Source organism: Taudactylus pleione, unplaced genomic scaffold (genome assembly GCF_031769625.1).
Source record: "Taudactylus pleione unplaced genomic scaffold, aTauple2 ptg000077l, whole genome shotgun sequence".
Classification (NCBI taxonomy): Eukaryota; Metazoa; Chordata; class Amphibia; order Anura; family Myobatrachidae; genus Taudactylus; species Taudactylus pleione.
In genome coordinates, this window is record NW_028284479.1 from 302,248 (window position 1) to 325,622 (window position 23,375).

At 39.9% G+C, this 23,375-nt stretch overlaps 1 protein-coding gene across 1 annotated transcript in view; it reads right to left on the reverse strand.

The window, feature by feature from the left end:
- The window catches only part of STAB2 (stabilin 2), a 209,063-nt gene that overhangs the window by 39,869 nt on the left and 145,819 nt on the right, over nucleotides 1-23,375 (reverse strand). Inside the window, exons 47-58 of the mRNA XM_088467854.1 lie at nucleotides 23,156-23,239; nucleotides 22,916-23,062; nucleotides 21,187-21,321; nucleotides 19,187-19,246; nucleotides 16,051-16,227; nucleotides 13,829-13,918; nucleotides 11,483-11,629; nucleotides 11,209-11,265; nucleotides 7,045-7,171; nucleotides 6,541-6,690; nucleotides 4,907-5,011; nucleotides 1,119-1,226 (exon numbers count right to left, since the gene is read on the reverse strand). Coding sequence (XP_088323980.1) covers nucleotides 1,119-1,226; nucleotides 4,907-5,011; nucleotides 6,541-6,690; nucleotides 7,045-7,171; nucleotides 11,209-11,265; nucleotides 11,483-11,629; nucleotides 13,829-13,918; nucleotides 16,051-16,227; nucleotides 19,187-19,246; nucleotides 21,187-21,321; nucleotides 22,916-23,062; nucleotides 23,156-23,239 — 1,387 coding nt within the window. The remainder of the gene's footprint in view (nucleotides 1-1,118; nucleotides 1,227-4,906; nucleotides 5,012-6,540; nucleotides 6,691-7,044; nucleotides 7,172-11,208; nucleotides 11,266-11,482; nucleotides 11,630-13,828; nucleotides 13,919-16,050; nucleotides 16,228-19,186; nucleotides 19,247-21,186; nucleotides 21,322-22,915; nucleotides 23,063-23,155; nucleotides 23,240-23,375) is intronic.

Here is a 23,375-nt window from a genome sequence, read left to right on the forward strand (position 1 = left end):
GATGAGGGGCCCTTTACAGGTACACCAAAGTAATATCACACGGGGAGGGATAGAGCGTGGGAAGGGGCAGCAGGCAGACAGACATTGAGGTGATGCGGGACCCTTTACAGGTATACCAAAGTAATATCACACGGGGAGGGATAGAGCGTGGGAGGGGGCAGCGGGCAGAGACTGAGGTGATGCGGGGCCCTTTACAGGTACACCAAAGTAATATCACACAGGGAGGGATAGAGCGTGGGAGGGGGCAGCGGGCAGACACTGAGGTGATGCGGGGCCCTTTACAGGTACACCACAGTAATATCACACGGGGAGGGATAAAGCGTGGGAAAGGGGCAGCAGACAGACATTGAGGTGATGCGGGGCCCTTTACAGGTACACCACAGTAATATCACACGGGGAGGGATAGAGCGAGGGAAGGGGCAGCAGACAGACATTGAGGTGATGCGGGGCCCTTTACAGGTACACCAAAGTAATATCATATTTTCTGATTTTAAGGGAAAACTAATGCTTACTGTTTTACTGATAATTGGATACAGAAATCATAGTAAGATACCTCACCAAATTACCCAAAACATTTGTTATCATGAAATAGTTCCTTTTAATTTTGTAAACATAGCTTTCATTTACTAAAGTTTACAGTATTTGTGGGTAGATGTTGGAATGTGGGGCCTGAATCAGATGTGGATGGTATTGCACCGCAAGGAAGCGGTTGTGCATTATTAGCTAGCAAATATTCAAATACTGCAGGAGGCATCTATAGGAAGCAGTCGCCTCCTGACAGCAATAGCGATCTGAGTACAGCGTCCATCGCAGACCCTGGCCTCGGCACCCTCGGAAAATGGGGACGACATGCCCCCGTTTCCAAGTATGCTGCCAAAGCACTCCCCCGCTCTGCCCCCCAAACACCGCAGCATGTCATTAATGCTGTGGCTTGGGGATCCGTGAGTGAGATCACACGTGTCGTTCTGCACATGTGCACAATGGGTCCTGCGCATGTGCAGCTTTCCAATAATCGGAAAACTGCGAGAATACTCGCTACACCGTCCAGACCTGAAACAGGCCGGTAGTCCCCTAGCCTTGTTGTAATCCAAATCACTATAAGCAATCTGCAGTATTACCTTTACATGTCCTTCCATCTCCCTCATAAAACTTTTTACATTCACATGAGTTATCTTTCTTGCACACAGCATCTTTGGAACACAGAGGATTGCAGATGGGTGGCAACACTGTAATAATATAAAAGAGATGGAGATCAGACTTTTTAGTACATGGCTGCAAGGAGATTTGTGGGCAGCATATGACGTTTGTAAGGGTCCCTAATTCTATGTTATCTGCTCTTCTTACCAATACCTCCCATGGCTGGTGATACTGACATGAAAATATAGCCCTAATGTTCTAAGATGGACGTCATCGATAAACTACTGCCAAAAGTTGGCAAAACACTTTTGAAATTCATAAAAATGTGCACAATTGTTCACTGCATCTAGGCTTGTAAATGAAATGCTAAATAGCAGCAGCTTAAATGCACGGTACTGACATTTATAAAGGTACACAATTCAGATAATATGGAAGCCTATTGTCAGCTATGGGTAATATATATAAATCCATTCTAAGGGATACTATTCAGAAACGTAATAGATACAGAAATATACATGTAACTCGGGGTCAGCATGGAGTCATGGAGGTCATGCTAAACCAATTGGATTAGGTTTCAGGAGATACTTAGTAGCAAACTATATATAGCCATATGTGGATTATGCTAAAGCATATGATACTACACAAAGACTAGTACATAAGATAAGAATACTCGGACTAGAGTAAAAGGGGTGTAAACAGATTGCTGTTATATATTAAACATATTCAGACTGGGAAAACAAGAATAAAGTAATCTGGCACTGATTACCTGTAGAATTCAATTCTAAAGATTGTTTCAAATAGATATCTAAGTACAGCTGCTGCTCATATATAAAATTCTGCAATTTATAGTGTGTACCAAGAAAACAAAAAAAATATCAATGAGCTGCGCTTAACTAGTCTATAACATTAGTAAAAATCCAAGTTCAACATAAAAATACATAATACAATATTTTAATACATCTTGCGCATACAATGCAATTGAAATTTACTTACACATATAAAACACATAAATGCATGGGTCCCGGCAGAATAAAATGTAACACCTATTGTTCCGTTGTCCACAGAAATAAAAGTCTTGTAAATTGGACTGCTTTACCAAATTCCCAAAGACTTCAGTATCCTAAACAGACTGTCCTAAGGGGTCTATTCAGCAATGATTTTGCATTTTTTAAGTAAATCCCCTATTCAGCAATGGGAGAATGGAGAAGGTAACGTAATTATGTTATCCATTAATTCCCATCTCGTAGAGTACTGGCCATTGATCTCTACAGTGCTTTAACACTTTTAGCTTTTTAGCGTTAAATTACTTGAAAATGATTTACTTTATTTAACGCCATCTCAGAATGAAGAAAATACATAAAATTTCCCGAAAACTGCAGGGACAGAGGGAAATTTTCCCATAAGTCCCTGCATAATCTTGAAACTCTGCCAAGGGTAAGTACATCTCCAGCCTGTCAGAACTGCCTAAATTGATTGATATGTGTACACAGACTTTATATTAGTCTGTATACATTTATATTTATGCACTTTTATATATAAATTTGAAATATAAATAGCACATAAATATAATGTATACAGACTAATATAAAGCATGTGTACACATGTCAATCAATTTAAGCAGTTTTGACAGGGACTGAGACTATTCACAAACGTATGACTGAGCATGCGCAGAAGCAGAAACAGAAGGTATTGTTTTCAGAATCCCGAAAACAACGCCCTCTGTAACATCACAGGGACAGCATTTTAACGCAGCCGCTGTTCCTGCAGTAAAAAAATGCTGACATCAAATTTAATAATTGATAAAAACTTGTGACAATGTTGCCCGATAATATTCTGTTGCTGAAGAGACCCCATAGTAAGTTCCATTGGTAATAAACCAGACTTTCTATCCTCTGACGAAAATTACCCACTGGTAAAGAAACGCGTTGGAAAAGCCTGGTTTATTACCCACCAGCGGCAACGGTTACCGGGACACAGAATATACTATAAATAACCCAACCCCTGCTGCATGTTATGGTGCTTATTGTCGGTATCTAGCAAGGACTGTTCTATTATTATTATCAACATGGCATATACTGTACACAGTCTGCCACATATTACCATAACAGCTTTACCAACAAAACTTACTGTATTCCTTAATTTGGACATACCATTTAGGATACTGAAGTCTTTTGGGATTTGTGGGTCTATTTACTAAGCCTTGGATGGAGATAAAGTGAATGGAGATAAAGTACCAGCCAATAAGCTCCTAACTGCCATGTCACAGGCTGTGTTTGAAAAATGACACTTAGGAGCTAGTTGGCTGGTATTTTATCTCCGTCCACTTTATCTCCATCCAAGACTCCATACAAGACTTTTATTTCTGTGGACAACGGACTTAACAACACGTGGTACATTTTATTCTGCTGGGACCCATGCATTTATGTGTTATACATGTGCAGGTAATTTCAATTGCATTATACTGTATATACAAGATATATTAAAATATTTTATTATTTATTTTGATGTTGAACTTGGATTTTTACTAATGTAATAGACCACAGGTTCTCAAACTCGGTCCTCAGGACCCCAAACAGTGCATGTTTTCCAGGTCTCCTCACAGAATCACAAGTGAAATAATTAGCTCCACCTGTGGATCTTTTAAAATGTGTTAGCGAGTAATGACTACAACTGTGCTTCTGCTAGGTGACCTGCAAAACATGAACTGTGTGTGAGGTCCTGAGGTCCGCGTTTGAGAACCACTGTAATAGACTATTCAAGTGCAGCTCATTGATTTTTTTTGATATTCAGACTGGGGCACAGTAATGTGTGGAGAGCATGGGGACCAGTATTGGGCTCTGTTCTTTTTTAGTGGGTTTAACTTTTTATTATTGTTTTTTTTTTTTTAGATGGCGATGTATCAATCCTTTTAAAGAGGACACGTGGAGAAGTAGCTCATAGCAACCTATCAGCTTCTAGCTATAATCTATCTACTACATTCTATAACATGATAGGTAGAATCTGATTGGTTGCTAAAGGCAACTTGTCCACTTTAGAAGGTTTGATAGATCTTCCCCTCTATGTCCATGGAAATGGCCTAGAAGTTGATGTGTCCATATAGGCTGCACAAGGATTTAAATAGATTAGAAAGCTGGCAGGAAATTAGCATCTTGTATTTAACATAGATAAAAGTAATGTTATTATGATTGATATAGTGGCTGTACAGGTGATGTTTGTCACAGTCTTTGCCCCATTGGAGCTTACAGTCACAGTGACAGTGACAGAGTGAAAGAGAGACACAGAGACAGACACACACACAATTTTAGCCAGCAGCCATTTACCTACAAGTGTGTTTTATCTGTAGTGTTGGAGGAAACCGGAGTATCCGGTGGAAGTATATAAATAAATAGATTTAAATATATCAAAGGTCAATACACAGATTAGTCTAATGAGGGGATAGCCACCAACTGGAAGAGGACTTAATCATTAGCACAGGAAAGCCCCCCCCCCATTGTAAGTGTAGTAGACTATATAACACCCTCGCCAAAATATTGTGTTCAGCTATAATTACTAGAATAGGGTGGTTGATCCATAATATTGGTCTGATTATCATTTATGGGGTCAGGAAAGATTGCCTTATTCTGGATCAAACAGTTGATCATATAACATTGTTGAACATGATAGTCTTTTGTCTTTTTTCTACTGTGCAAACTGTGATCACACTCAGGAATACAGGGTTTTTATATTTTATACTTAACAGCATAGTTAAATTTTAATAATAAATAGAAACCTAGTTTTGTTTCACAACGTTTTCCTGTCCATCCGTTCTCACAGGTACACTGCCCGTTTCCACTGATGCCCTCGTCACACTGGCCATTTTCTGTGCAATTACAGACTGCAAGACACGAATCACTAATTCAGTACAATGTTACACATGCTACCTTTGTCTCTAGCAATGTTCTCCACTCATGATGATCACAATAGCGAATACTCTAACTATATACATTTCACTACACCTCTTTAGTGTAACAGACCAGCAGGGTACAAATTTGATAGTACAGGTTACAATATAGTCCTGTAAATCTAACTAGTCACGTATTGTTAAATGATGAACATGCACACTGGGACATCTAGTAACATAGTTTAATGTTCTGCAAGTAGGAATAGCACGGTTTGTAAAAGATAAATAAGTTACCTACCTGCTCTATAAATAATATTGTCACAAAGTTCTATTTCTAGAAAATGGGTTGGTGAAATAGTGGGCAGGTAAAAGCACTAGCTATAATACATAGTAACCAAACAGACATTCACCTTTTATTTTGGTGGGTTTGAGTCACGAGACACTTTACACTATGTGATTACTGCAACTAACCCCCATTATTGTGGTTACTACTTTACAAATGACAGGTCTCTCTGCGATCTTTCTGTGGAACTAATTTAAAGCATGTTATAATCAACTGAAGAACAAATCATAGGATTGTTGTACTTACTGTTAAAACCTTTTATTTTAGACCTTGTGGTATAGAGGGCGCATTGCAAGATTTGGCACTCAAACTGCTGCAACTCATTTGTAAATCCTCCTTGCAAAAGTTCCTTAGTAATTTTCTAACAAAGCCCTTTTCTAAGCCAAAGAACTAAAATAAAGAATTGGACCATAACCTTTACAGTAACCACATAGCCATGAAGGATGGGACTGTTGCATCCCCCAAATGGATTTAGAGAAAAGGATTTGATGGTACGTACAAAAATCCTATTTTCTCTTACATCCTCTTTGGGGGATTACTACTAAAAAAGACACAGAACAATAATTCTGCTGAAGTCCCACGGCAAGAATGGTGTAGCGGCAACTGGACTAGGTCTTCTTACCCACTCCAAAGTGCAGACAACCCGCCTGCTCTCTGCTCAGAAGACCACCATAGTGGGGAAGAGGAAGAAAAATAAAAATATAAAGATTGGGACTAGCTAGGCAGCCATCTGTATTACACTTATGCTTCTAAGGCACTCCTGTAAGGAGGGGATATATAGGGGAGGAGGGGCTACATTACGAACAAGTTATAGTAGTTTAAGTGCCAAATCCTGCATTGTGCCCTCTATACCCCAAGATTAGTAGTGTCCCTCAAAGAGGATATAAGAGAAATAGCCATTGTATATAAAATAAAGACCATTCAGCTCAGAAGTGTATATCTTTATCAAACAATATCTACTACACTATTTTAAGGTTTTAGCAGTATACAATCCACTTAAAACAAACTACTTGATAATATCAAGTCAGTATCCTGTCCCTCTAATGAGAAACATTATTCTAGATTCAGATATACAGCCATAGGGTGAAGGAAGCCATAGTACTATAGGACCTGCTTCCTTCACCCTAGAGAACCATTATTTCCAGTTCCTTATACAAACATAGATAAAACTTTTACATACGTTTACAGTTCGCTCCATAATGTTTCGGGATACACGACTCGCAAGCTGTTCCATTAAACTGAACATTGCATTTGCATATTCCGGTGCCCGCATAGCCTTCATCACAGGTTCCATGACTATTACATGGTGTCTCGGGGCTCCCAGGACAGGCTGACAAAACATGGTATATTCCAAGTAAATACATTGTAACTCATCAACAAGATATGGCGCTGACAGAAGTGATAGTGTATACACTCCATGGGGACACCATCTTGGACTATGATTGTGAAGGTGAAAGCTAACAGCTCCTCATTTGTGTCCTAACCATAACTAGTATCATAAATATAGATGAATATTATAATAAAAAAGCCATAAACTCTACTTAGCAGTCTTCTTTGTGAGTAATATAAAAGTTACTGACATGTCTGAAGAATTGATTAGCATAAAAATGTCCACTCAGCTAATCTGAGTGCATTGTTGAAAAATATACCCATTATAAATTAATAAGGGCCTTAGAACACTGACCTTGACAATCTCGCCCAAAGTATCCTTTGCAGCACTTGGACATCCAGAGGACCATGGTGCATTCCTGGCGACAGCCCTCTACAACTCTTAAAGAGCTCACCTGATACTGACACCTTGTCTTTTGACCCTGTATGATAAATGTTAAATATATATATATCACACAACAGACCAGTGATCCCGGCGCTAATCTAAAGAGTCAAATTATATCAAACAATTGTGCAAAAATTATGAGTTAATCGAAAGCAGCAAGTCTTGAATGATGGGATTTGTGAACACCCATAGAAAGACCAAAAATACAATTTGTATCAGACTGCGCTAATATAAAAACATCTATTGCGAGGTAGCAGAATTCACATGCATACAAGAACCAGTCATGGCTCCAAACTGGGAAATATAAACTAATTTATTTATTAAATTTTTAGTCTTTTATTATTAATAAATAATAATAAAATATACACATTAATATAAAAACAGAGAGAGCAGTGCAGTGCAGTGAGAGCCAGCTTCTCCAGTCAGGGTGAGCGGGTGTCAGAGCAGGGCTAACTTCGCATCAGCAGTCCTTCAGTCTCCCTTCGTTTCTGCTTACCCAATAGCGTTGCTCAGCTGGATTACTGAGGCCAGTATTTCCCTGTAGTGCCGCTGTGCGGAGAAATGTATGGTTGCCAATGGAGCAGCTGATGGATCCAATAAGGATTGTCCACAAGTAGGTGGTGCCGGGTAGTTAGGGGAAATCCCCTGACGCGTTTCGCCCCTTTCAATGGGGACTTTTTCACAGAGTCACTGCACACAGTGGCGCTGTATCATGGACAGCCGAGCATTCCTGTTAGCATAGCAGAAGCCAAGGGAGTTTGTATGGTAGTCTGTTCTCAGCCAGCCCAGCTGTAGCATCAGCTCACCCCGACTGGAGAGGCCAGCTCCTATTGCACATTGAGGCGCTGTATTGCCTGATTTTCTACCACGTACAGGTACAATTTAATTACAGCGATATACAAATATCCGGCTGGCAACATTTTGTATGACATCTATTTGTCTGTGGTGGACACATCATTACCATTCCAATTGGATTGCTTTGGGTATCCAACCTTTATATTGATTTCAACTATTGATGTCATATTATGCACAAGTAGTTTAGTGGTTTCAAGTGTAGATTTATATGATCAATAGAGGTTTATTGTTTCAATGTATTTTACATTTTATTTATTGTGAGATATCTCTGTTTTTATATTAATGTGTATATTTTCTTATTATTTATTAATAATAAAAGACTAAAAATGTAATAAAAAAATTAGTTTATATTTCCCAGTTTGGAGCCATGACTGGTTCTTGTATGCATGTGAATTCTGCTACCTCGCAATAGATTTTTTTATATTAGCGCAGTCTGATACAAATTGTAAATATATATATATATATCTTATGGTCAGGAATAATGTGCCTTTTCAATATCTTGATATTACTTTATCTATAAGGACAACTGGCATCATCTACATTCTCTCTCTTTCTATCTCTCTATATATAAATTATTGTCTTTTGCGTCACATAAGTGACTGGAAGGATGAATGTGTAAAACGTTACTAAAGTGCTTACACGCAGTAAAAAGGTTCCTCTGTAATGATATTTAATTTTATCTTGGTCAAGGAAATTGTATGGCAGTTTCCACGTGTGATTAGAAGTGTAGCAAGTGGGATTTATGGACTGAGCCGGATTCAGCAGCAGACGCTAATGCAATCGCAGTGTGGGTTATATAGCTTTGGTGGTTTTCCTGGCAACACAGCCAGAAAATCACCATTTTATAAACCCACTAGCTACACCACCATCCCAATTTCTTCAATGTAAAAGATACAAATCACCAAATTTATCAAGTGGAAGTTCTGGAAACCATTGGAAAACTGCTGCCAAAACTGTTGAAAAACGAATTAGGTGGCCGTTACCAAAACTCATGGTATCTGGTCAGTCAGAAAGTGAGGAAGCACAATACACTTATAGAACCGGATTCTGACTCTGTGATGAAATGCCAATGTCCATAGAGTTGTGCCATTTTTTTTTTTTTTTACTGTGTATGCGTCTTAGTCACATTGCACACGTGTCCCGATAGTATTAATACAAAGTCGCAGTTGCAATTTCAGACGAGCGCACTGAGAAGTACATTGAAATGTATTGGGTGGTGACTGGGAGGTACCTATTCAGATGCTTCTTATTTTAAGGGTGTGTTATGGGAATGTGTCGCGCGTGTCGCTGAAGTGTTTGCTGTGAATATTCCAAGTTACACATTATATCATCCCAGCACCGTCAGAGACAAATAGCTACTTGATTGTGCACTTACAGTAGCTACAGTAAGTGTCTCCTAGGCAACAGAAATGCTCAATACAAGACTGCGCTTTGGTGGATCATATACAGAGGTGATATCATGATGTTATGCTCTGCCATGTTTTAAAGATTTGTCTCAGCAGTTTGTTGCACATCTTTTAAATTTATGCCCCCTCCCTCCATTAATTAATTGTCATATCTCATTGTAATCTACACTTGAGGGGACTCTCCATTCCCCCATTTCAGTTTTACTATGTGATAAGTTTTCAATTACTACGTATCACTGTTAAATCACAATCAATGCCCCCAATAACATTCCATAAAAAAAAAAAAAATAGTGTATTATTTTCCATTAATAAGAATAATAAGAAATACAATAAACAGGGTGAATAATAATGAACTACATTTGTTTTGTTATGAACTGCTGGGGCCTTAGCTGTAACTGAGAGGGGTGGGGATGCATTTTATATTGCATAATAGTAAGATCATTTGAAAACACAGTTAAAAATGTATTTGCTGCAAACAAAATATCAATGTTATATCATTAATAATAATCTCCTACACACTTACACAGTAATAAAAGCCACTGTACAGGTCTCAAAATTAATAAAAATAAATGAGCATATTCAATTATTCAGCAATTTCATGTGCAGGAAAAATGCAGAATTATTAGGCGTTAAACTCTGAGCTTTCCCTGCGTGGTAAATACCGCGGCACATTGAACATGCTGCAAAGAGTTCATATGCAGAAGTATAAAATAAGGTGTGTGTGGTATCATAGGTCGATAGTTATGTCGACATGAGAATGTCGGCATGGTTGAAATGTTGGTATGCAGCATGTCGATAGTGACCATGTCGACATTCATCATGTTTACATGGATGAGATGCCCACATGATAGAATGTCACCCTAACGGCCCAGTGGTCACTTACAGTTCCTGGTTCTGACAGCTCCCTAGCCCTAACCATCTCCCCTAGTGCCTAACCCTCCCGGTGGCACCTAAACTTAAACAATGGCATACTGAGAATGTCGACTTTTCACATAGCGACACTGGGCCTGATTCAGCAGCAGATGCAAATGCAATTGCAACTGTAATCGCCTACGGATCGCATTTGCTAAAATATGCTAATGCCTGCCAAAGCACAGCCGACATAAAGACGCCCACTGCTGCCTTCTCATATCTATCGCTATTCTTCCTAAACATTGCTACCATCGACGTACATTGGGCAGTCACACAGCATTTACATCAAGTCTGACCAGTTGCAAACACTGCGAGTCTCCTTGCACGCAGAGAACTCTCATGCTGTGTATGCAATCGCAATGGCTAATTTATGCACGCCCATGAAACTGTGTTCAAATGGACAGACACGCCTACATTTTTACGACCACCCCTCCATCACCATCCCCAAATGCTGACTGCCTGTCACTCATGATGGATTCCTCTGTGCGTCCGCAATTGCAATGCGTTCACTGCACACACGAAGTGCGGCTAATATGCATGCGCGATGGCAAACAATCGCATGATCTGCGTCCGTAATCGCCATTGTGTCCACTGCTGAATCAGGCCCACTATGAACATGTCAACATTCTGAGGATGTCGGCATGGTGTCTGTCAACATGTTGAACCATGTTGACATGCTAGTGATGACATAATGAATGTCGACATGGTAACTATCAACAATGTGACTGTATCCCCCGCATGCATACTTGCACTCGCACGTGATACACTTAGGGAAAATAGATTTTGCACAGGATGAGGCGTCACGCAGAAACTGAGGCTTTTCACTGAGCTACTAAGCGTATTAACTCCTGCAATGGAAAACTTGGCATAAATGTCATTGTCATACTTTTACAGCAATTACCTTGGATTTGCTTCCTGCAGGACACTTAGGAACGTTAAAACACAGGCCACAATCCCCCTGTTAAAGGTAAATAATTAAATAATGTCATGTCATAAGTGAATCCATGTCATGTACATAACAAATCTGTTTTATGCATACCTTTATGTATATAACAAATAGCGAAAGAGCTTGTACAATCCAGGTGCCAACGCTTCAGGCTTCTGTGCATAAAAACTTCAACCAAAAACATGTCTAATTGTGCAAGTCATTTCAGCAACAATACTGTGGGACTTACTGTCATGTCGAAAGTAACCATGTTGTCACATCGACCACCTAAAGTAGTTGGAGCCAGGAAGCAGTCAATGCCGTACACTATTCCACCATCAAACAGGAGCTGTCGTTGGATAATCTTGCACTTTCTGTTGTCCAGAAAAATGTCTCCCTGGATAAATGAAAACATATTATCATATAAACTTTCCACAGGTAATATAGATAATATGTAATTTTCAATGTGCATTGCTTGCATTTATTAGATGGACTGGAACCAATGAAAAAGCTTTGCTTGTTAATTAAAAAACTTGCATTCTCAGGGATATCATTTCAGTTTTCAAATACTGAGGCCCGTATTCAATTAGCCGCCATTATTTTGCCACCGTTGGCTGAATCTACTTTCCGCCTACAACGCGTGTTTCGGACGCGTCAATGTATCGGGCACGCCCCCGCTATTCACCCTGTTCAATTCCAAAGGACACGAAAAAGGCAAGCCGCGATGTCAGAACAGGCGAAAAGTGCTGTCAGAAATGGGGAAATCGGTCTGAGCCCCCCAAAAGATGCACTAACATTGGGGATCACTATAGACGCCCCCGATTAGCACTAATGAAGGTATTTGGGGTACTTAAGTTGTGACAAGTAGTGCCAATTAGCGCATTACCCCAAGTGGTGAAGAATAGCATTAAGCAATATTTATTTGAGAAAATAACTACTCCCAGCAAATTTGGTGTACGTGAAAATGGGTGCTAGCATATTTTTAAGTTTCTAAAGTGAAGTTTTAAATGACATTAAAAAACACCTGCCCTATACTTGGGGACCCCCAGAAGTCTATTTTGCTACTTTTTTTGTTTGTACCCCAACTTTGAACTTTTTCACCCCCATTTTCAGTCATTTTTTGGAGTGTCCTCACTTTTTTATGGATTTTTTTACGTAATTATCCTTTTTGGGGCTGTCCCAAGGGTGCTGAGTGGTTTCCCGATGTTCGCACCCCAAAACCGCAATTCTGCACTTTTTTCACCACCTAGGTCTTTTTCCGCCTATTACATTGCATTGACTTTCCACATAAGCGAAAAGTCTTTGCAATTGATTAGGGCGAAAAGTTTCCGCCTGGCGAAATGACATCACCCACGAAAATGGCTTTTCGGGTCTAATTGAATACGGTCCATAGTGTCATTTTTGAATCACAAAAAATGCAGATGAGCAATTTACTTTGATTTGGTGCCAACACACTTATTTGTTTCAGAATCTGCAGACAGATCACTTACTCCTATTACAGAGATTAAAAAACTTGGCTGTTCCACATGGCTAAGAAGACTGTAGACTTCTTCTAAATCAAAAACATGTCAGGTGGGGTCAGTTTACAAAGAGTAAGAACACAGGTAATAAATCTGAAAACAGACATGCTATACAGTAACAGAAGTCCCCATTGAGCCAAATCGCATGGGTAGGTCTATGTCTTGCGTTGGCTGTGGAGGTAAAGATTTAACAGAAAGTTAATTAACTCAGGGAATCATATTTTTGTAATTCTGGTGATGGCCTAAAGCCTTCATACAAGGTGGAAAAGAATGGCTCTTACCAGGCCACTGTCCCCTTGAGGGCACTTTAGCGTAACCAGTGACATTGACCAGCTGATCTTAGAGAACATCTCCAAGTATGACCCCATAATCACCATGTCATTCTGACCAGCAGAAACCCTCTGTCACTTTGACAACCAGGAAAGACTCTCAGTCCCATACAATGGGCAGTGAGATGGTAAAACCATCACAGAATAGATTTTCTGTCACTATTTAAAACAACTAGAAGAAAATAAAATAGAAAGTTCTGCTTGGCAGTTACCATGGAAACAAAATCAAGATCCAAATAAAGTCAAATGAGTGAAGATCAGACAGACCCCAAACCACAACCACCTACATAAATGGCACATGAAAAACCTCCTGGACTGGTAATACTCCTGTTAGTAGAGAATAAACACAGATGTGATGTCGTGTCACAGGTGGCTGAAGGAGAAATCGCTATGACCACTGACAAGAGACAGGGCTGGTGAAGGTAACCAGTCACCAGTGGCATAGCAAAGGGGGCCTCCCAGTGGCCTCAGAGGAACAAGCCAGGCCTTCATTCTCTCGCAACTCCTTATCTGTGACGAAGAGGTGCTTGGCATACTAACTGACACCTCTGTTGACGTGCTGCATTATTAGTACCTGGTCCCCACTCCTCACTCTCAGGTTGGGGTTCGGGGCCAAATTCCTAGTGTCCTGACAGTGTCATTTTTTCTGCCCGGAAGCTCCGCTAACATTTTGCAGTTAATTCTATTTCACTTTGTTTGGCACTGGGATTAAAAATTAAACGATAAGGTAAAATATAAATTACTTACAACAGAATCTTTGTCTCCACATTTTACACTGAGATCAGAGCCCTGAAGAGTCTTCATAGATCCCCTAGTAAGGAGGTCATAAGCAGAAGTCTGGAATAATAATAGAAATGCGACTGAATAGAATTGATTTTGTTTAGCAGCACCAAAAGTTTAAGTGAATTTTTGGGTTTGAAGTGGATAAGTAATGAACTAATAAAATACTAATTCAAAAATGATCTGAGCATATTCATAACAGTGACCTCTTTGTGGCCAAATAAATATTTAGAAACTAATATTTTAATTATAAATTCCTATATAGAACAACTTCATATTTGTAGAAATCTGACAAAAATACTTATTCCTTTGTAGTCATATACAGTACATGGGCGTAACTACCATAGGTGTAAGTGCTGCAGCTGCTATGGGGACCAGAGCTGAGGGGACCAGAGCTGAGGGCGGCCCATCTTCCTTGTCAAGTGTTATACAGATTTTCACCATTGGGTGGTATGTAGGGGCCCTTACAAACTTTTACAATGGGGTCTTCAAATAATTAGTTAGGCCCTTGGTCATATAGTTGTGTTTGACTGAATTGTGTTTTTCAAAAAACATGGAGAATAAGCTGTGTAGTATTATCAAAATTTAAGGCATTGATAAAATTTTTACTATAACCAAGAACTACGAACATATTTTCTGGTGTGGTTTTATAATTGATAAATTATGGTGTGGCTTTATACATTCCAAACAGTATTAATCAATAGAAGACAGATATGGTTTAAACTGACAATTGCAACTTGCTTCATATAGTTCGAATTACAAAGCTTCATATGCACAAGCAAATTGCTCCATAGGGTAAATTTACTAAGAGTCACGTTTGGCTTCTAAAGGAAGTCGCTGGTAATCGCCGGCAGTTTAGAAGGTCTAAATACGGGATTTACCAAACATAATTTTTGTGTGTCTAAAACCCTGTCGGAATGTCCGGTTTTTGATAGACTCCATTGTCAAATAGAAGTATGGGTCTGCTATCAAGAAGACCTATAGACCTTTACATAGACCCAAGAGTATGCGATCCAAGGGGTTGGTGAGTATGTTTTTTTTTTTTTTATAAAAGGACTTCTACCTATGGTGTCTGCGTGCTGTAATTATTTTAATATTTTCTTTACAAAGGGACTACAGGTGCTAGCGGGCACTTAATGTCCAGGCATGCTTGTTGTTCTGCAAGTGCCAGGATGAAGGGCAGGCTTGCTGGGACCTGTAGTCCCACTGTAAAGAACAATATTACAATCTATTGTTTACACTATTAACCCACATCCCCATGTGGTGTGTCTCCCTGCTATAGCATAAGCCCCCCAGGCTGCAAAGCCTGCACAGATCATACTGATCTGTGCAGTGCTTCAGCCAAACCCACCACTCACAAGTAGGTCTATTTATTTCTTATATTGTGAATGCAATTTTTCTGTGGGTTCTATTGGTTTTAATTACACGAATCTTAGTAAATTTGGGATTTCTATTGCTGTTTATTTAAAGGATTTGATGTTTGGTCCGATGGTCTAATGAAGTCTATTGTCGTCTAAAGTCGAATTTTTGATGCAAATTCCAGTTGGTTTTATAAACAAGCTTGGAGCCGACTTGTCAGGGAGTCACATGCTAACCAATTAAATCAGCACACACTATCGTACTGCAACTGAATTCTGACAAGCCACCAAGTGGCATTTAGTGAATACTGACATTAATTGTTTGTCAGTATAAGTAGTCAGAATTGACTTTCTGGCATTTAAGCCTGAACCACAATTTCTACCACATTTCATCAGAACAAGGACTTGTATGTTCATGTTAAGGGTTCGAGGTTTGGTCCGATGGTGCATTGTGTCGATTTGGTGTGTTAGTTGTGTTTGAGGTGCAATTTTAGCTTTAGTAAATCCCAGATTTGCAAAATCACACCAACATCACCAAAAAACACCAAATCGACCAAACACGATTCTTAGTAAATTTACCTCTCAGTGTCTTCAGCCTATGTGCTGTATCCCATGCACAGTATATTAAAAATCCAGGGGTTCTAGGACTAACAACTCTGAATGTTTTTCTGATTATGGGTAAATTTTTCCCCAGTCATCACTGCAATTTATGATTCTCAATAACTAATCACCATAACGTACAAGTCTACTGATATAATGGACACATTTTGGCCAAAAGACTATAAACATTTCTATAGATTCACACAATAATGGACAAAATTGACATCTTACCTTGGCATCCCTAATGATGTGATACTTTAAGTATTGAGCAAGCTTATCTTTGTTTTGACTATTGTATAGAAACTCATTTTGTTCCTTAGGTAAAGTTTGAATGGCCAGGTCAGTTGGTAGAAACAGGGTGACTGGCCGATGTACAAGATCATCTATGAGACTCATGAGATCTGCATCCTGCAAGTGTATAGTGGAGCACCACAATATGACAGTTAATATTATAATATTTTAGGCTGGCATGATAACAACATACCACAAGGGCAGACAGAGTAACAATAAATCATTCTTTATTTGTAATCATTATATAGTTTAATGCTTCTGAAAGTTTCAAAAACTATTTTTTTTTAAAAAGTTCTACATTAATAACATCTAAAGGAACACGTCAAACTTTTTCTTTATTGGTTTTGTGCACATAAAGTGATTGTGAAAATGTTTTTATTTTTAATATCTGGATAAAGACATTTTTGTGTGCATCTGTTTGCACACTGCAGGTACAGCCATGGCCACAAGTTTTGAGAATGACACAAGTATTGGTTTTCACAAAGTTTGCTGCTTCAGTGTGTTTAGACCTTTTTGGTCAGATGTTACTATGGTATACTGACGTAAAATGACAAGCATTTCATAAATGTCAAAGGCTTTTAATGACAATTACATTAAGTTTATGCAAAGAGTCAATGGGGGTCATTCAGACCCACTCGCAAGCGGCAGTACGCTCGCAAGTGGGTCGATGTTCCCCACTGCGCATGCGCACGACGGAGGGAGCTCCGTCGTGCACATGTGCGAGACCCGGACTGCGACAGCCAAGCTGTCGCTCCGGGTCTCGCACCAAAGGGGGCGTGCTGTCGATGGTGACTGACAGCACGCCCCCTTTGGTCGGCGTGCAGGGGGCGTGGCTGACAGACGGAGGCGTTCCCATGGGAACGCCTACCGTCTGAAGCCAGCCCCACTGACATCACTAGTGATGTCAGTGGGAGTGATTTTGGCTCTGATAGAGCCAAAATCACTCCAGGGCTTGTGGCTGGGAGACCCTACCGCAGGGTCTTCGTCGCAAGTCCGATGGTCGCGATGGTCAAGACCACCGCGACCATCTTTTTGGACGCTCGTATATGCTGTGGGTGGTGATCCACAGCTATACGAGCGTCCAGGAGGACGCACCATTTTAATGGAGGAGGGCCCTGATTCAGAGCGAGCGCTCTGGTCAGAGCGTCCGGCTCTGAATCAGGCCCAATATTTGCAGTGTTGACCCTTCTTTTTCAAGACCTCTGGCTCGGGGGAACAAAACATCAAAATTTTGTGTCCATGGCCAGGGAACTCCCCAGACCTTAATCTCATTGAGAACTTGTGGTCAATCCTCAAGAGGCAGGTGGGCAAACGAAAACCCAGAAATTCTGACAAACTCCCATCATTGATTAGGCAAGAATGGGCGGCCATCAGTCAGTATGTGGCCCAGAAGTTGATTGACAGCATGCCAGGGCGAATTGCAGAGGTCTTGAAAAAGAAGGGTCAACACTGCAAATATTGACTCTTTGCATAAACATGTAATTGTCAATTGGGTAGGTTTAGGGCACTTACCTCACTTGTCAGCATCTTGATCCGTCTGGCTTCCGGCATCGGGATATGAACCGGCGGCTATTCAGCCGCCAGGACTTCATACCCATTCTGGTAGGATGATACATTTTTCCCACAACATATTTTGCGAACATCATGTAAATTGACAGTCCAGACAATGGTTATTAATTTATATCCATTTGTGAATAAATTGAATAGTTAGGAAAAGTTTGGGGGAGATGGAGCCACAGGGCATGAAAAAGATTGCAGAGGTTGGACCCTGCCAATCTTGGAAAAATTTGCGTCACTGCGAGCGTTTAGGTGGTAGGGAATATAGATTGTAAGCTCCTCCGGGGCAGAGACTGATGTGGATGATTAATTATTCTCTGTAATATTCTGCATAATATATGGACTGTAAGTGGTATAAAAATATATTTTAAAGGTTATTTGTGATTATTCTAGTTATACGATCTAGATAATGCCATGAACAAAAAATGTATGTGAATATGAGTGGACCTGTATTATCCCAGCTAGCAACTACTGTATTTGGGTAGGTAGCTTAGATGCAGTGCTAGGATACATTATTATTAATATGACAGTTTATATGCGGTTTCCTTTATCTGAACGCAGACTGAGCTTTTTGCTAAGTTTTGGGTCCACTTTTTAGGGTCCAGGGTCTCCTCTATGTCATCCTTCCATTTAAGCTCATGGAGATCTTTTGTTGTTTTGATTGTGTAGAAGATTGTAGTGATGTCCCTCAGAGAGTGACCTGTGTAGGCAGAGTGCTTTCAGTGTGGATGGCTGCATCAGGACTTAAGGTGAATTTACACAATTACAAAGGTGTCCAATCCAAGTTGTAAATGTTGGTGGAAGCAGGAGTCAGGGAGGAGCAGGAACTGTGTGGGAACTGGCAAAATTGTTTTGTTCTTTTCAGTCCAACAGATAAAAGCCTTATTGTTGAAGCCAATTGGCAATAGTTACCCGGGGGGTGGGATGGGGGGTTGTTGGCTGCATGTGAGGCTTTCGGGAGGTGGGGATGCTCCGTGTGGCTTGGAGGAGGGGGCCTTAATCTGGTCCTGCTTTTACAGATCTCCTTTCTCTCCAATACTTTCCTCTAAACACAAGTCTAGTAAATACTTCAGTACAGAAAGAAAGAAGGTGCAGATGGAGGAGTGTTATTTTTAGTACATATACATTGTGAAGAGTCTTATATGTAAATGCTGTTACAGCATTTCTTGCAGCAGGTGTTATCGTGAAATGGGCAGAAAGGCCTTCAGGTTACTGTACACATTTTTATACAAAGATTTCTTTATAACTACATTAGAAACAGCTTAAGTATAGCGTTAGTGTTATTTAATATACAAGACAGCAGTTGTACTGGTAGTGTGACAGGGCTAGGATTAGTAATGTTGCTGTGCCAGTGGTGACCATACTCCTTTGGAAAGTGACTGGTGTGCATATTTATTATACAGGTTACCAAAACAAATACTACACTTTTGTAGTCCTTAAGAGTTTCATATATCTGCCAACTTCAACAGGACTGAGGTAATAAAAGCTAAGAAGAAATTAGTAACTGTCAATAATGTACCTGTAATAATTTCATCATTGCGCTGTATCCATTTGTTTCTGCAACTTTTTTTAAAGTATCCTGAACAAAAACAGACATTTTCATGTGAAGTAATATACAACATTCATTGTACAGTTGAGTTTGCAAACAGTCTGTCAGTATGGACACACACTGCCCCATAAAGAGCACCACGAGGTAATGTATTTCTAATACACCGCTATTTACCTTCCACTAATTTACAGAATATAGTGATGGAGAAATTTACTGCACTGAACTAAGAGATGAAGCCATAAAGGTGCCTGAATTGAAGCTTTAGAAAAAGTACATTGTTTAGTATGTGTTCATGTTTACTCTACAGTATAGTTGCTTTCACCTTTGCCAGTAATTACCAGCATAGTGGGATCATCATACTCTTATTCTGAAATATCTGCAAACAGTAAGGTAAATGATTGTTAACATTTGGCTCATAAATGTGGAACTTAGGAACATCCTAACTACAGACGGGTACACACACCTAACGGTTGGTAAGTGCATGCACACTTGCCAATCATTTGGCTGATGTTTCTGCGCTGACATCACGACTGGGAGGATATTTAAATTTGCCCACACAGTTAAGATGTCACTCACTAACGGGTCACTGCAACAAGTGTACGGGCGGTCGGTGGGTCACTATTACCCAGAGCCAGAAGTGCTAATATATCTGCACGATATAATGGCATCGACTGTGCTGCAGGACAGGTGCAATATATCTGTGAATGACGATGGAATGGCTTTAGGTAAATTTAAAGAACACTGCTACATATCATAATTGTATTTGTAATATAACTACATTTTCTCACATCCCCCATTACCATTATTTGGAGCCATACTGCCCTATTCTACCTGGATAATTTGCTCTTCCATTCTGTCAATACCTAGCCAAACTTACCAAATGTATCAGCCTCTTTCATATCACTCCAACATACATTGAAATCATTTACCTACTCTATTTCTCCTGCTCTCTCTCCTAACATTATTTCCATCTCACTACTTCTGTCCTCATTTCTCTGCACAATACTCTGTTCTGTTTCCTGTACCAACTTAACTTACAGACCCATACAAACTTCACACCCACTAGTCATCCTCCAGTGGCTCCTTGTGACATCTCACCCAACCCTATTCCTTTTCAATCCCCTCACACTGCTCAAACTTCCCATCCATCTCGTATTTCCACTGTGCCCAACATTATCCTCATCTTTCCTCCTTTTCATGTGTTCTCTAAAATGCAAGATCTGTTTGTAACAAACTCATATCCATTCATGATGGCTTACTGTGTCTGACTCTATGGGGACATACAAGATGGGCCAGAACGCCTGCTCCACCATTTCTAATTTCTCAGCTTGTCTTCTCACTCTCTGACAATGAAAATACTTTCCTACAGCCTTACCTTACATTATGCTTTTCCCTCAACACAACAAAATCCACATGCACACAGTGACACTAAATGCACTTGTCCCAATGCACTTCATTAAAATTACTCTTCTCTCTTTTAACTACTCTGTCCTGATCTGGATGTCTCTTTCTACAACAGCATACTCACCGTAGCCCCAGACAAGGCAGCTGCAACCGCCACATATAGTGTCTGGCCATCCAAACCTCAGCTATAGCATACCATACATGCAAGAGTGCTCCATGACTGCTACATGCAAGAGCCACTACATGCAAGAGTGCTCCATGACTGCTTTGTGGCCCTGGAGGAACAGACGCTCCATCGCCAACTTCATCCGGTCATTGGATTTTGTGACACAGTTCTTTCCTGGTTCAGGTTTATACTATCTCTAGCCTTCAAATCTCTGAACATTGTCTAAAAATCCAACTCTGTCAGAGCTTATCCTGCTCCCATCTAAACTACTGACACTCGTAATCCATGGCTACCATCCTGCATTCCCAGCAACAATTGTTTCTTTCTCTAAGACATGTTCTCCTCCACTGTCTGGTGCTGTGGTGCCTTACAAAACAAAAATAATAATAGTAATTCTTACCGTTGCTTTGTCTGATCTGTCTTGCATTTTCTGGGGAACAAGTACTTTATCAATGAAGTGCACAACACCATTCGTCAGAACGATCATTTCTTCATCAGATATGAATTTTGCATCTTCATTCAAAACAATAGTGTTCTGCAAGTGAAATAAACACAGCTTGTATTCAAGCAGGACAATTCAAGATGAACACAAAATGGTATCTACAATACATGCATGCTTAAGCAGTGTACAAAGGGATTTTACATTTTATCAGTTTAGTAGTGAATTTAATTACTAGAGCTGATTGTAAAGTAATAAGACTGCCTCTGTGTTTCTGTCCCATAGGTAGATGTGGTAACGCTATGCTGGTTATTGTGCAGCTCATACATAGATGTGTCTGAACCTTCGGTGGACTTCCATAGTCTTCTTTGTTTGGTCACAGCGAGTGAAAGATCTTCGTACATTTCGTCATAGTGGATGAGGAAGACTTATCTGTGAGATTACGTCAGAGATGTGTCATTGAATTTTGTTTTAAACTTGGTAAAAGTGGAAATGAAACTAACGAAATGTTACGGCAAGCATACGGTAGAGAAACAATTAGCCGTGCTGCAGCATTACAATGGTGGAAGTACTTCAAAGAGGGTAATATGCGAGTGACTGACGAAATGCGTTCTGGGAGACCATCCACCGCGGTTACAGCACAGTTGCCGACTTCTAGCTCCATCCTTCCGGGAGGGAACGATCGGGCGTCCTCAGCAGGGAAGATGTCACTTCAAAAGGGGACGTGGTCCAGAATATGACATGTCAACGGGGGCGGGGCATGTGCGTGACAGCGTAATTGGTAATTTGCTACGCTATATTAGGTCCTGATTCTGAGTTGCATGCAATGTCGATGTTCACAGATTTGTAAAATTTTTTTGCACATGTTACAAAGTGTGTATGCACAGAGCCGCAGTTGCGATTGAGACGCGCGGTATCAGAAATATGTTGGAAATGTGCTGGACATTCTTGGGGGTGACTGGAAGGTGGCTATACAGACGTACGGAGATGGTCCGTCTTATGGGCGTGTTACGGTAATGTTGTAAACATCTCGCTGAACTGGTTGCTAATCACCCAACCACCATGAAAAACTGCTTTTTTGCCAAATGTATGACATCAGCTATTATTAAATTAAGATACACAGACGCTGATGTACAGAGTAAACCTGACACATGTTTGCTCTTTGCTCCTTTAGAGACACACTTCACTTAGGAGTGTGCATGGTAAGATTGCTGAATTGTTCATCCTAGTGTGGAAGTGCACCATGACAGGTGATATTGGGTGTACAGGAAACTACTTGTCAATCACTAGCCACATTACTAGGCACCTAAGATGCTACTGGAAGGCTGCGTTCCTGTAATGCAGTTGTAGGATCATCAGGTGATATGTGTGTGTATATAGAATAGATATGTATAGATATATACATATGTATATACTTAAACACCCTTTGTTGAACAGCAATAGCTGTATTATGCTTATGTTCAATAAACATAATGGTGTTTAAGTTTTTCCTACTGGAGTGCTGAGCTTCTTTACTACTTGTATTACATTTTATCTTTCATTTTGTTTTAAATGACATTTCTTTTGACACCACTTTATCTCATCCCCTATGTCTCTGTATACTTATTACATGCAGTAAATATAGCTAAAACACTATATAGTGCAGCTGGGTTTATGCTGCAGATGACACATAACATTGTGTGCTCAGTACCTGGGAGAAGGAGATCCTCACTGGGTCACCCTGCAGTGAAGTGAGTGACGACATTGATGAAAGGTCTTCCTTAGTTACTTGTGTGCAGGTTACAATGTGATATAATAGAACCTGATCCATCATCCCCTTAGTTGTCCATTCTTTTATCTACATAACAAAGGAAACATTTTTAGAAATAGTCTTGTTATGAAGTTGGCCTTAAATAAAACATTAGAATTTAATACATTAATTCATCCTTACATGGGGATCATTCTTCAACGCTTCATTGCTGGGTACAAACACAGTAAATGGTCCGGATGCAGTGAGTTCATTAATGAAATTTGACTGTATTGAAACATATAAGATCAATAGGGTTATTATTTTATCATGAACTCCGAAATCACATTTCTATTTAGAGAAAACACAAATCCAGTATTTTAAATTAAAATACTTATAATTCTTCCATCAAAAAGGAGGCAAT